The 13,307-nt window shown below is 40.4% G+C and overlaps 1 protein-coding gene across 2 annotated transcripts in view; it reads left to right on the forward strand.

The window, feature by feature from the left end:
- bcas3 (BCAS3 microtubule associated cell migration factor) overlaps positions 1 to 13,307 on the forward strand; it is a 355,427-nt gene that overhangs the window by 207,250 nt on the left and 134,870 nt on the right. The window contains exon 23 of one of the 2 annotated variants that reach the window (XM_037774554.1): positions 952 to 1,313. The exons of the other annotated variant lie outside the window; for it this stretch is intronic. Coding sequence (XP_037630482.1) covers positions 952 to 962 — 11 coding nt within the window. The 3' untranslated portion in view covers positions 963 to 1,313. Of the gene's footprint in view, positions 1 to 951; positions 1,314 to 13,307 lie in introns of those variants that run through there. 2 annotated transcript variants of the gene reach the window in all.

A 13,307-nucleotide genomic window follows, 5' to 3' on the forward strand; every position in this document is an offset into this window, starting at 1 on the left:
AAGAGAGGGAAAACAAAAAAAGTTTGGGGCTTGTAACGTGTGACGAGTGTGCGCCATTATGTCCTTTGTGAGGCGTCCTTTGTGAGGCGTCATTATGAGGCGACATGTCGTGCAACAGCGTCATAAATACATCCATGAAAGGCGGACGTGGCCAAATAACCTGCTAACAGGACTTTTTTCATGTTTGCACATACGTGTACAGTTATTCTTCCACTATATTGAGGAACAGAGGCAGGAATCAGAATGCTTTACGGAGGTCACTGCTACATTATCCAATGAAACACCCCGGAGACCCCACCGTCTAAGCACCCTGTGATGCACCCACAGATTTCTATGTGCCATTAATAAAAGCTGAACATTTACAGACTATTGGTTGATAATGAATGAGATTTTCTTGTAGAATGAATCGTTATATTTCTGTTTCACAGGAGCGTTTATTCTCTGACTTTCAGTTGTCTAAGTATTCTATTTCTAAATAATTTCTAACAGATGACTTTCACAGAAGAATGTCATGCCAACATATAAAGTTGCCAGAATATTAACATGTGGTGAAAAGGCTAGCTTAGCATTTCCTATAACCATAAACATAGTAGCAAAAAAAAAAAAAGAATCACACAACTTGCGCATCTTGAATAAAAATGCCAAGGGAAAGTTGTATATACTCTGCTTGCTCTTAAAGAAGTTGGAAGGAAATCATGAACTTAGCTGTGAAACCACTAGCTATCAGTATCTTCAGGGGCTTGCTGTGGCTGCATGCAAAGCCAAACTGTGTGCTTTGACAAGCTGCATGCTTCACTCACTCACTCACTCATCTGCCCTCTCCAGCCATGGACATGCATGCTGAGGAAAAACAAGTATGCTAACAAAAGAACACACACACACACTGTATGTATCGGCAGCACATATTTAAAAAACAACTTTTTCTTTTTATTTCCTGTTTGTCTCCTACAGGTTATTCCTAAAAAGGAAGCTCCTCGCTCTCCAAAATTACCATTTCAATTGATTTTCTTTTGCTTTTTTTTCCTCGCAAGCATGCCTATCATTTCCATTGCCCCTTCATCCTTCCATCCATCCATCCTTCCATCCTTCCCTCTCTCCCTCACTACCCAATCATTGTTTTATCATTGGTGTGTGAGAGAGAAGAGGACAGGCGAGAGGAGGAGGAGGAGGAGGAGGAAGAGAGAGGAAGATGGCCAGCTTTCTACTTGTCTGTCTGTCTTTCTGTTTGTCTGTCTCAATTGTGTCCAGGTAGAGCCTCATAGAAAGTGGCCGTTCTGAGCCCAGGTTCATTTGATGATAATGTGTCATAGTTTGAAAAACAAATAATTTCAAACCAAAATTTCAATGTAAAGATGAATAACAACACATTACCAAGGCCATGTCAGTATTCCTTTCTAACTCAATTTGCCGTCCTTAAGATGCTCTCGCCAAGAAGCTGGACATTAACATTAACTCTAACAGAAGGCTGGACTGTTTTTGTAGTAAACCAGTTGTCCAGATTTGGTGATCACATTACCTCCGCAACCTCTTCCTGTTCGCTTACAGTCTTCTGTGGGGCTGACCAAGATTGCATATTATACCTTTTAATGTAGTGGCCACTGGGTCTGTATATTATATCATAATCTGTGTAAGCCCTGAGGAAGGCGGTTGATAAGTCATTTTATGTGCTTAAAATTAACACCCACAAGTGTAAGGCCACTAAAACGTGAAAGCTGCGTCAAACATTTTAAATTATTGTACAAGATATCAATACTAATACAATACCAATTATTTAGCCAGTAAATTGTAAAAGCATGAAGTTTCCCAGAGCCAAAATTGCTGCCTCATAAGAAGCAGTTACAGTCCTCCCAGCCTTCAGTTGACAAGAGAGATTGAAGCAAAGTGCACTGGGCTCAGCTGTCTCTTATACTGCCGTTCAGTTTTTCTATGGAGCAACTTGCACAAACACATACTCATCACACACTCGGCAGCATTTGCCCTTTAGGCAGAGAATAAAGCTCATACTATACATGAAGCTCAGGATGAGATGGGGAGGAGGGCTACATTATGAGGGAGGAAGTACACTTGTGTATGCAGAGGACCAAACAACATGGTGTGTGTATGGGGCTCCCACAGTGTTCCCTTGTTCTCTTCAAACTGCCCATATTAATATGAATACAATACCACTTTGAAGAAAGGCACAAGTACGTAAACAAGTTGGGAGAGGTAAATTGTCCTTTTGGAGAGCTTTATAATTACGTACAAGTTTCGGCTCATCCGACGGCAGTAGGATTAACTTAAATAAATTATATATATTGGGGCTGTCAATTGATTAAAATAGTTAATCGCAAATGAATCGCTAATTTGTATCTGTCCAAAATGTACCTTAAAGGACGATTTGTCAAGTATTTAATACTCTTATCAACATTGGAGTGGGCAAATATGCTGCTTTATGCAAATGTATGTATATATGTATTATTGGTAATCAATTAACAACACAAAACAATGACAGATATTGTCCAGAAACCCTCACAGGTACTGCATTTAGAAATCTGCTCAAATCATAACATGGCAAACTGAGGCCCAACAGGCAACAACAGCTGTCAGTGTGTCAGTGTGCTAACTTGAATATGACTTGCCCCCAAACTGCATGTGATTATCATAAAGTGGGCATGTCTGTAAAGGGGAGACTTGTGGGTACCCATAGAACACATTTTCATTCACATATCTTGAGGTCAGAGGTCAAGGGACCCCTTTGAAAATGGCCATGCCAGTTTTTACTCGCCAAAATTTAGCCTAAGTTTGGAGTGTTATTTAACCTCCTCCCCGCTAGTATGATACGGTTTGGATTTCTTAGGTTTTTCTAGTTTCATATGATGCCAGTATCTTCATTGTAGCTTTAAAACTGAGCCCGCTACAATCTAAAATTGCAAGTTTCATTAATGCGTTAAATAAATTAGTGGCATTAAAACAAATTTGCATTACTCATTATTATCGCATTAACTTAGACAGCCCCAATATATATATATATGGATGCTATGTTTAGGTTTGTACTGTATTTTATCTTCCATTGGTTCAAACATTCACATCAAATAATTGTCATTACAAAGGTTACACACCCTCAGCGTCTCAGACCTCATCATTTTTGCTGTACTAAAATATGTTCCGTTCAACTTTGACAAAGTACAAAGTTCAAAAGGTTTTCGCTGTTATTTTTTAACAGACATAGTACCTGACACATCCTAACTAGCGGAGAAGCTAACCAACGATAATTTTAAGAAGTTGGTTACTAAGAAGTTTTACTATTTCAGAATCCAATTTGTTCTCAGCTCTTGTGTAAGTGTGTGCATGGAGCCTACTACCACTCTGCATAGTTTAGGTTAAACTTTTAGTATTGAGCCCAGGAGCACATGGGAGATTTAATAATCTTTGTTTTCATCACAAAGTTGAAGAGCTGTTCAACTGGGCAATCTTCAATAACCTTCAGTAATCTCTCTTATTGTTATTGTACATATGTGTTAAATAAAATCCCTGTATGTTAGTCCTCCGCAGTACTGTGCATTGATGTCTAGTATGATGGTCGTAAACAACCAATTACTTTATTCTGTCTGTAATAGCCAGTTAAAGTCCTTAAAGTTGTATTTGTGTTTCTATACTCACATGTAAATATGCTGTAAGCCATTTGTATTGTTTTCAATGAAAGTTCCCGTCTCAATTCTACATTAAACAGTGCATGTTTTACCATAAGCAGGGAGTTTATGTGCTTGGACTCACACGCATACAGCCGGTCGTGTCTCGAAGGTAACCCCCAAGTTCGGTGTCTCCAGAGACTTGCTGTCCTTAATCATTCAAGGTCAATGGGCCGTGCCTGGACTGTACTCGCTACGTGGAAGGCCATCTTCTGCCTCGAACCCGACTTATAATTTAAGGATACTAGAGTCAAATTTTTTGAATCTCCGATCCAAACTGGGACAGAGTTATTATTATTATTGTATTGTCATAATGTGGTGAACAGCGAAGCCCTACAATTGTTATTGTTGTGTTGGGTGGTGGCTATTTCAGTCCCGCGTTCAACGGAACCAGAATCCAAAATCCCTATTTCCCTAACCATTCAAGGTCAATGCCTAACCTTAACCATTCAAGGTCAATGCCTAACCTTAACCAGTCAAGGTCAATGCCTAACCTTAACATTCAAGGTCAATGCCCAACCTTAACCATTCAATGTCAATGCCCAACCTTAACCATTCAATGTCAATGCCTAACCTTAACCATTCAAGGTCAATGCCTAACCTTAACCAGTCAAGATCAATGCCTAACCTTAACGTTCAAGGTCAATGCCCAACCTTAACCATTCAATGTCAATGCCTAACCTTAACCATTCATGGTCAATGCCCAACCTTAACCATTCAATGTCAATGCCTAACCCTAACCATTCAAGGTCAATGCCTAACCTTAACCATCTTGCGAGAGTTTCGCAACTTACAGCCATCCACACTACACCATCTTTTCTCAATTGTAGCTCATTTGAGCATAACACCGAGCTTGTGTATTGTGTGTGAGGACAAAGGACTACCCTACATCATGTAGGCCCATGGGGCAGTGTGTTTGTGTGACAGCGTCCACACGATGGGAGCCAAGAATGGTGTTTGTGTGCATGTGTGTTTTCTATTATTTATACATATGGATGAAGGAGTGCTTGAAGGGGGTCTTTGTTTAAACTAAATAAATAACTGGTTGTGGGGATGTACACACTCATATACCACATGGAACTTAATTTATTCAATACAGTAAGTATCCGTTTATTTCATACAGTGTCTTTTTTTATAATATATTCACATAATATGATTTTTGTTACTGTATTGTTATTGTTTCAGTATTTCTTAGGTGCTGCTGCTTAGCATGCTCTGGTAGTAGTATATTTTCGTCTTTACCTCTCCAATTGAATTGTCAGTTACATATTTCTTTAACACCCCTATCCCTTTCATTTCTTTTCACTCTATTATTTTTTTTACAACGTTATCTAGCATCTCTTTTGTTCCTATTTCACTTTAGAATCACGTTACTGTTACATTAGTGACATGTATAGAACTCCATTGTACAATGAAAGGAGTTTTTCACTTGGTTGAGCAGAAGACATTTTTTGTGTATATAACCACCATGTGTGCTGCAACAGAAAAAAAAAAAAAAAAAAAACAGCATTCATCGTCTGTCATCTGACACTTAAAATGACCTTTGGTTTATGGTACTGACAAGAGACATCTTGCAATCCCATATGAATGACCGTTGTGTCTCAGTAGCAAAGGTAGAAGTCATCTGACGTTGTTATGATGTAGAAAAACCTCTTAGTGAGGAGCTTGGGATGGATGGGTATAGTGTAAAAAAAAAAAGTCTGATCTTTGCCCAACCATAACCAAGTATTTTTTAGTAGCCTAAACTTTACCAAATCTTAACCAAAGAGGTTGCTGATTATAAAAACTGTCATGAGGATAATTTTCAATATTAGAACCTGTCATTGTAGAAGGCACAGATAAACAACCTACTGTATGAGTGGGTAGCAAACACACAATGAATCTAACCTGCCAGCCGGTGCTACATTTGTATAGCATTCATTGGATAATTCAAAGTGTGACATTAGGGCAACTTTAGTCTAAGAAATGACTTTTTTATTGTCATGAGTTAAATCATAGCTGTAAAACATGAACTCTGCAGACACCCAGTGTCCCTGAGTTCATACTTCACTGTGTACAAGTTGGCGTTGCATTCCTCTCCCAATTTGAACCATTACTCTCCACATTGTAATCAGTTCCAACAATTATAACCTCGCAGTGTGCCTCTGATTACTGTCCTGGTGTATTTTGGACTGTTCTGGGAATTCAGAAAAAAATGATACTGGTCCCAGCAGAACTCTATAGCACACATTTACAGTAATCCCGTCTGTGTGTGTGTGTGTGTGTGTTTGTGCGTGGGTTGCTGTTCGTTTGAAGTGCTCATTCCCCCCAAATTACAGTGCTGCCATAATGAAGTATTACCATGCGATTCCAAGGCAGACCAATACAAAGAGTGGGCCGTGTGTGTGAGCCGTATGTGTGTGTGTGTGTGTGTTTTATGATGGAAGTAGAAAATAGCTTTTGTGTGTGTGATGCAGTCCCACTGTGTCGAGGTGAGTGTTTGTGTGTAACAATGCGTATGACTCTGACTTTAACAAAAGGCAGTTGCGTGAGTGTCCTCCCAGTTGTGTCTCTAAATGTGTGGATCCACCAGCCAGCTGTGACAAAGCTCAGTCTGAGTTCACACACACACACACACACACAGATGGGTAGGCGTCTTTGGCTGCAGGCTGTGCCGGCCTCACCTATACGGCCTCCCCGGCCTGCTGAATGTTGCATGACGCCCAGCCGCCTCATACATAGTGCATCGGCACAAACATGCCATTGGATGATATACATACTGCATTGGCACCTGTACCCGCCTTCACTAACAAGCAACCAATTCATTTTTCATCAACACATGCAGGCAGTGGGACCACTGTTTGAGGACAGGAAAAGGAGGGCGAAAAGTGAGAAAAGAGGTGGTTGGTGGGAACGGATGTGTGTTTTTTGCTATTGTTTGTGAGTTTGTTGGAGACGGTGTATCTTGTTTTGTTTTTTATCTCCCTTTTGGTGCTCTACACTTTGGGTTTGCAGGACTTTTGTTAAGTTCCTTTGTTTTCTACTGTTGCCGGAACATAATTTTTAAGGATTGAGCATCTATTTAAAGCTTCACTATATTGTGTTTTCATATATATATATATATATATATATATATATATATATGAAGCGTGCAATATTATTTATTGAATAACACTACCTATATTGCCAAATAACCCGACTGTCGCATCTTGCCACACTGTCAGCCATTATGGGGTTGAGACACTCTCACAAACCGGCCCTTCAGCTGGATCAGTCTATGAGCCTCTGAAAGCAGCGCTCTTAATATAAGTAAATAAAAAGAGAGCACACAGTGTGCCACTGACACCACCGGAGTGAATTTACGAACACACCTCTCAGACACCATGCATGCGTCCCACAATTCAACCAGTCAGTGGGTTAGTTGCGCATGTAAATAGTATGTCAAATAGATAAAAAATGATTAGAAATAAAACAATTTATTGATTTCTAATGCCCCCTTTTGATATATCCATTCAACGCTTTACTCACGTGCCGTGATAATTCAGTTGAAATGTCTTCATTTGGGGGCTTTTCCAAGCAAATATTGTTGTATCTGATTAATTGTGATTGTGATTAATTAAAGCCCTAATTGGTCAGAAAGTCAAGTAATGCTACAGTAAAGGAATGTCTGAATTCTAGCAGCCCAAGCTTCTGCCAGATAGCTGTTGAAGCTCCTTGAGCCTGCGTGCCTCCAGCCTCCAGCTCCATCTCATAGCACACACAAGGTGCTGATAGCAGCCGTGCTGTCACCATGGCTGCTATCAACTAACATCTCTTGCTCCCAGCCAGTGACCTATCTAGCTTCTGCATTATAAGCTAGCGTGCTAACAGCATTGGGGCCAAGCACCCTTTAGCAAGTCTCCCCTACAAAGCAGAGTCTCCTAAATGAAAACCATTCCCCTCCGCCTGCTTCCCGAGCTCTGCTCAGGGACAGGAGCCGTGGGGTCAGCAGCTGGTGGAGGATATGGCAATTGTTTATGAAAAAAAAAATGCTTTCTCAAGCCCACCAAAAACACACACTTGGGGGGAAAAAAGCCTCTGCCCCTGAACAGCCAACAGCTGGGAAGGGTTGGGAGTAGCCTGGAGGCTGGCAAGTCGCCCTCTCCCCAGTCCAGATGGGGGAGGTTAGGCTGAGGCTAGTTGCGGCCCGGCCCCCACCCCTCCCCTCCACTTCCCAAACTTCCCATTCCCATTAAGGGGAGGCTGAAGATTGCGGAGGAAGGGAAAGGAGGAAGAAAAGCAAAAGAGCATGACTGCTCTGTTTTTCACCCCCAACCCTCCCTCCGTCTTCAGCCTAATCAAATAAAGCAGGAAGCTTCCGAGACGGAAGAGGAGTGTTTATTGATATTTGCGTGAGCTCCTTCACCCCCTGTCCTGTCCCTGCTGTTTATTTTCTGTCCACCACTTTTGAAAATTCTGATGTTGTCAGTGTTTTTTTGGTTCATACATCATGAATGTTTGAAATCTACTGAGGCGAAAAGGTTATGTTTCTTTTCAGCTTCTAACAGTCTACCATTATCTTAAATTGAGCCACTGGGGAAATTACACACCGACTCGACATCCGTTGCAATATTGCTATGACCAGTCAATTTATCGTAATAAGAGGGTGTCGTATGAAATAAAATGGCCTTGAATAAGAATTGATGACCTTTCTCCATATATACCATTGGTTGTACGTAACGGGGCACACGCTGCTCGCATCACACCGGAGAACAAGAAATGCCTGTTGAGAGTATCGGTTTACCGCAGCTTACCTTCTGGTGCTTAAAAAGTTGAAATTGCATCTTTAAGACTCAACTCAAAAGTGTAATTTAAGTGGGAAACTGTGTTGGGAACTGGATGGATACCTTAATGCAGATCTTTTCTGGAACAGTGCCAAGAGAGAAGCTCCATCATCCAACGTAAATGAGATTATTTTAGCATTAAACCTGGTAACCCCCTCCTCGAAAAGGATATAATACTAAGACATTATGCATTTAATGGCAGTACATGTCCTCAATTGGGATTGAAAATAACTCGCCCCATACATGTCTCAAGGATGGGACTCCTATATGTTTGACCAATATGGAAATAATAAACACTGTGGTAATGGTATCAAGTGCGTTGAACCCAAGCCAAACCCCCGTCACTTCCTTTGTATGCGCATGAGCATACACTCCAGCAAGTTTCAAACTTTTTATAAGACCATATAAAACCTAACAATAACCACTGGGTAGTTTTACTGATGTAAAAATCATCTGCACAGCCGTTTTAAAGGAAACCATATTCCATTTTAAAGCATCGTATTCTGCGACACACTGTATTGTTGTGATATGTGTCAAAACAGATTGTAGGTTAGGACGCCAAAGTCGGTTGTCAGTTTTCCAACACCAGTATCCAGTAGTCGTCTCTTCAAAGTGCAGTGAACCCTTGTAAAAACCAGTTTGGCACTGCTGAGAGGATCTGGTGTTTGAATGGCGCGGTGCTGAGAAGTTGCCTTGAGTAACAAAGGGAAGCTTTTTCTAGAACTGCCACTGTGAGAGCCTGTCTTGTTATTTTCAATGGTCCTTTTGTTAGAGGTCATTGAGAGGCGACAGCTTGATTTCCCCTCAAGCCATCCGTGTGTGTGTGAGTGTGTCGCGCACACATGCTGCCGCTTTCTGACATATCACTCATCAGACCATTGTGCGTGTGTATGTGAGTGTGTGTGTTTGTAGACAGAGTGCAGTAATCCAAGCCTACCTGCGACCCCGTGGGCTCGCTGCTCCCTAAAGGTCAGAACTCATGACCTGTGGGGTCCGGGGCAGATCGGTGTCCTGGGGTGCTGTAGTCTCTCTCCCCGTAGGCATCCCAACATATACACCAGACAACTTCCCATTCACACACACGTGTTCCATACGCACCCATTCTCAAAGTGTTGGATCCATACATATATGGAGTAACACATTCTGATTTTTTTTAAATTATACAGTAACATGTAGAGTGAAAATTTGAGATGCTGGTGGTGAGAAAACAGTCAGAGAAGCACTCAAATGTAAACTCACAAACCTGACAGCTGGTTTATAGTGTGATCTCCTGATGATTTGATAGATGTGATGCTGTGTACATATTTTTAAACTGACAAATACTACACGTGTGAACTAATGGAAGCCTCTAACCCCATGAATTAGATTACAAAGGTGTTACAGTAGAATGACATAAGGGGATGTAAGGAAGAGCAGAAGGGAAGAAAAGATGGGGAAAAGAAAGAATGAAAGAAAAAAAGAGCAAAGAAAAGAAAGATTGAATTGAAGAGGGGATGAATGTAAGAAAGAAAGAAGGAAAGGAAGAAGGGATACAGGAAATAAAGAATGAAGGGGAGAAGGAAGAAAAGAAAAGGGAGAAGTTATGGAAGTGTGATTGTCATTATAAATAAACAAGATTATGGCTTTTGGCCTATAAGCTAAGTCAAGCCCTAACACACACAAACACACACACACACACACACACACCGTAGAGAAAGCCATTTGTAGGATGTAATTGTGAGGTAATGGAGGTCGGTCTAAGAGGGGTGAGAGGTCAGGAGTGTGTTGTTGGAGAGGCCTCAGCCAGCAGCCACCAACCAGGGTCATGTCACACGTGTGTGTGTGTGTGTGTGTATATACATCATATAATTTGGACACAATGTTCTTATAGAGTAAACCATCTGGGACCAAAACTTCAGGTAATACAACCCAAATTTTAGATGACAAATTTTTTATTCCCTGTATGAAGATTTAGTTTGTATCTCTTAAATTAAAATTAATTATTTGATTTATTGGTCATGTAAGTAACGCCACTTCCTGAGTTATTTTAAGCCAAACCACAATCTTTTCCTAAGCCTAACTTAGTAGTTTTGTTCCCTAAACCTAAGGAAGCTGTTTTCTGTGAATATGGAAATTTTATTTTGAAAAGACTTTATGCATGTAATGAGTGGAAATTGATATGTGTTGCTGGACATTCGTAGGAAAACAAATGAAAAAGGAGGAATCACTTTTTTTCGGAAGTATCGTATACATTGGGTGCTGACATGTTTTTCTTGGATAGCAGCCTTCCAATGTGCCAGTCAGAGTTGTTCACAATGACACGTTATTCTCAGTAAGTGAACAAGCCATTTAACTGCCAAACTTGCGCTCAGTGTCCAAGCAGGGAAGTCCTGAAATCACTGTAATTAAGTCAGTCTATGTCGGTAATTGTTTCATGTGATATAATTACGCAGTAATGTTGTTAAATACCTAATGTTCCGAACAAACAAGGTAAATGAAAATTCTTCACAAGCTGTTAAGGCAAACCTTATACGTTGCGTGATTTGTGAGAATTCTTGCGGAGTGATGCAAGGCATGTGCATGTATGTGTTTGTGTATGTGTGTGTGTGTGTGTGTGTCTTCCCTGTAAGCTCTGTGAATCAGCCTGTAAACAGACACCTATGAGCAGCTGGGCACTTGGCTCCAGCACAAGAGGAACTGTAGACCTCCACACATACACATACTCAGACCGTGTATGCATGCACCAACAAGCAGTACATCACCACACACAGACACACAAACATCCATAAACACACAGATCCACTCGACAACACACTCTCACACAAACACATCTCCCCGAGCTCCCACAGGAGACAGACACTGCCGTGTTTACTGCCTCGCCGGAAACCTTCACAGGAAGGAGCTAGAGACCAGCGCATATCATTCTCTCTCTCTCTCTCTCTCCTCTCTCTCTCTTCCAAACTTTTTCTTTTTGTGTCTTTGCGACATCGCTACATCAACACTTCAGTCAGTTTATTTGTCCAAGGCAACAACTCAGCAGGCTTTATTGCTCTCCAAATCTAAATCAGGAGGGGGCGTAGGGGACAAATTTCCGGATGAACACGCCAGTGGACACACTCAGGAGAATGTAAACCGGGCCTGGAGCACAAGTGATAACAAATAAGAGATGTGCGCTAGCTGTGAGTCGTACACTCCAAATGTTTTTGTTTTTACTCTGAAGGACACCGAGGAGTCTGGCTGGAGCTTCAGCCAGAAAAACACTCCAGAAGCTTCCAAACACCGCCGTCCACTCTGTCTCTCCCTCAAGAGCCGGCTTGTCCTGGCCTTCACACACTCACAGGAGAGGTTTTTTTTGGAGGGGGCTGTGGTGATTCAGTGGATCTGATGATTCACTTGGAACAGAGCAGGAAGAATAGGATGGTACCTACGTATGAGGCCAAATGAGATCATAAGATAAGATATAAAATAGGATGTTCCTTTATTAGTCTCAGAGCAGGGAAATTTGCAGTGTACAGCAGCACAGGGGATAGTGCAGAAACAAGATGCATCAGTAAAAACAAAAATCAAGATACAACATAGTGCAAAAAGCAAAACAAAAGTAGACAGACATATAAAATATGAACAATTTAAATAGAAGGAATATAAAAATAGGAACAATATAAACAAGGGGAATATTAAAAATTGGAACAATATATACAGTATTGACAGTAAACACACTATTAACACAATTGCACAGGTCGAAATATGATATTGCACAGTGATTGGAAAGCTAACACTAGCTATGATGCTCATGTCTTTACATAATGCATTATAAATTATACTTATAATGCTTTATAATCAGCACATTATATGGCATTTTATAATGACTTATAAGGTCAAGTAATACCTCATAATTACTGGTCACTCACTGCAAGGATCATGGTGTATTATAATTCCCATAGTTACATAGTAATTTATAATATTTTTATAATAATCACTGTTATAATGCATTATAATGTGATTATAAGTTACTCTAAGTGGTAATTTACTTTAAGTATAGTTGGAAAAAAAATACAATTATATCTAAGCAAGAATAACAACACACAAAACATTGTAAAAAATTATATTTGCTTTACTTAAAGCAAATAATAACCACTTACAGTAATTTATAAACACATTATAACAGTGATTATTCACATTGTGTATTGTATCTACTCCTCCCGCATTGAAAAAAATCCTGAATTTAAGAATATGCAAATATTGTTCATATCAAACTGTTCAGCCCATTAAATGTCCTACTGATGAGGCAGACAGACGTGTGATTTTGTTTTTATTTTTCCATTTTCATTTGTGCTTTCTGTGCAGTGTAAGCTGCAGGATAATGCCCAGCTGGAGGAGAAGAACTTGTAAATGTGAATTGTGTTGAAATTTAATTCCACATGTAAAGCCTCTCAATTTAGGGATGTTGTTGCTGATGGTCAGGAACTGCTAATTCCCTGCATGTGGTTCTTACTCCTCGCTCAGTCTTTCTCCCCTTCCACTATCACCCTCTGTTCCACTCACCCTCTTTCTCAGTCTCTCTCTCTCTCTCTCTTTTTTTTCATCACTCTTAAACAAAGTCTTTCTTTATTATCACTGCCAACAGAAACTAGTTCACTTTTCCCATCAGCGCCAACAGCAGTGCTCTCCATAATAACACTCCCAATTAGTTGCTGGTTGGAAATTTTGATCACAGCGTATCAGAGAGACAGAGAGAGAGAGAGAGAGAGACAGAGAGAGAGAATTTGATTTATGTTGAGCGCAATACAACTGCGTGTTTTCCCTAGTAACATAAAAGCTTTGGTGGTTTTTGCACACAAACAAGAATAAAGGTGAAACA

The sequence above is a fragment of the Sebastes umbrosus genome, chromosome 7 (genome assembly GCF_015220745.1).
Source record: "Sebastes umbrosus isolate fSebUmb1 chromosome 7, fSebUmb1.pri, whole genome shotgun sequence".
Classification (NCBI taxonomy): domain Eukaryota; kingdom Metazoa; phylum Chordata; class Actinopteri; order Perciformes; family Sebastidae; genus Sebastes; species Sebastes umbrosus.